A 1,393-nucleotide genomic window follows, 5' to 3' on the forward strand; every position below is an offset into this window, starting at 1 on the left:
TTGGTGCAGTGACAGCTAGAGTTCCAACTGAGTCTGTTGCACCAAGAGTCCTTTTGAAGACGCTCAGCGAAGTGCTTATTTTCCTTTGAGAAGATGTACAGCACATCGATGGAAACGCCATGTCAAAGGATGCTCTCCACCCCAGTCAAATGATCCAACCGTACTATTATCTCAGTCCCCTCTGAGTTTCTTCCTACTGGCCACCCCCACTGTACAGAAATAGCGGAGAAGCATCAGGGTGAGTCATCAATGGTGGGCAACCAGAAGACCATGCTGGAACACGCACTGGCAAAAGTCATGAACTTGGGGTTGAACTGCAAACAGGTAATCGGGCCTATGTGTTCACCATCCAGCACAGCTACCTTCATACCACTCTCTCCGTTCCAGGCGTGGATCTTGCCATCCTCTGAACCAGTCATAACAAACTGAGAGTCTGGAGTGAATGAAGCCTCCAGTGTGACAGCTTTGCTGTTGGCATAACCCCCAAACGTGTGCAGCACCATTCCTTTGAATGCGTCGATGAGACACATGAAGCCGCCGTTGGTGGAAATGAGGATGAGTTTGCCATCGTTGCTAAATTTCAGTCCTGTCCAATCACAAGTTTTATCATACTGCATCTTAAAGGTAGTAAACGGCCCCTTATCAAAAGAGCGAAGGTCGTAAAGTCTGACCATCTCAGAGTTGATCCCTGCAGCCAAAACTAACCCTTCCGGATCGAAAGAACAAAGTGGCTTCCCCTTTAGATGGATGAGGCCCTGGCAGTTAGGAGCGCGGAGATCCCACAGGCGAATGGTCTTATCGAGAGACCCGGAAATGAAAATGTCATCCACAGGTGACACCGACAAGGCCACCACCTTTTTGCTATGTCCAGGAAAGTATCTGATGTATTTGTTGTCATGCAGGGACAAGTAACGAATAGTATCGTCTCTTTTGTTAGAGCTGTAAACAACCGTGTTTGCCTCATGAGCGTATCTGATGAGGTCCACGCCATATTTCTTACTGTACAGGGTTCTCTTCGGTTTGCCCTCCTGGCAGTCATAGAGAACGATGGAGTCGTCGTCGCTGCTCGAGACGATCGAATGGCCGTTGGGGCTGAAATCGAGGCAGTTAATCTTGTCCGAGTTTTCATGGAACACCTTGGCGACGCGAAAGCTCCGCAGCACGCTGTCAGTCAGCTTCATGGTGGCGGCTGAGGCGGGCAGGGGCGGCGCAGGGAAGGGGCGGGGCCGGCGGCGAGCGGGAGGGCTGCTGAGGGGCCCGCCGAGTGGCAGCGGCGCCGCGGGCCGGGCGGTTAGCGCGAAGGCAGCTAACAGTTGGGCGTGGGTCTTCTGACTGAACTGTGGAGGCTCGCCGACTGTTAGTCCTCACAGCCACCTCACGGGCAACCGGCGTG

The 1,393-nt window shown here is 52.9% G+C and overlaps 1 protein-coding gene across 1 annotated transcript; it reads right to left on the reverse strand.

Annotated features, from left to right (window-relative positions):
- Nucleotides 1–233: 233 nt before the first annotated feature.
- LOC135273124 (WD repeat-containing protein 82-like) lies at nt 234–1,181 on the reverse strand. Its single transcript, XM_064372047.1, has one exon. The coding sequence runs from the start codon at nt 1,179–1,181 to the stop codon at nt 234–236; it is 948 nt and encodes a 315-aa protein (XP_064228117.1).
- Nucleotides 1,182–1,393: the final 212 nt, after the last annotated feature.

This window comes from Aotus nancymaae, unplaced genomic scaffold (assembly GCF_030222135.1).
Source record: "Aotus nancymaae isolate 86718 unplaced genomic scaffold, 86718_ANA_hifiasm-v0.15.2.pri h1tg000267l, whole genome shotgun sequence".
Lineage (NCBI taxonomy): Eukaryota > Metazoa > Chordata > Mammalia > Primates > Aotidae > Aotus > Aotus nancymaae.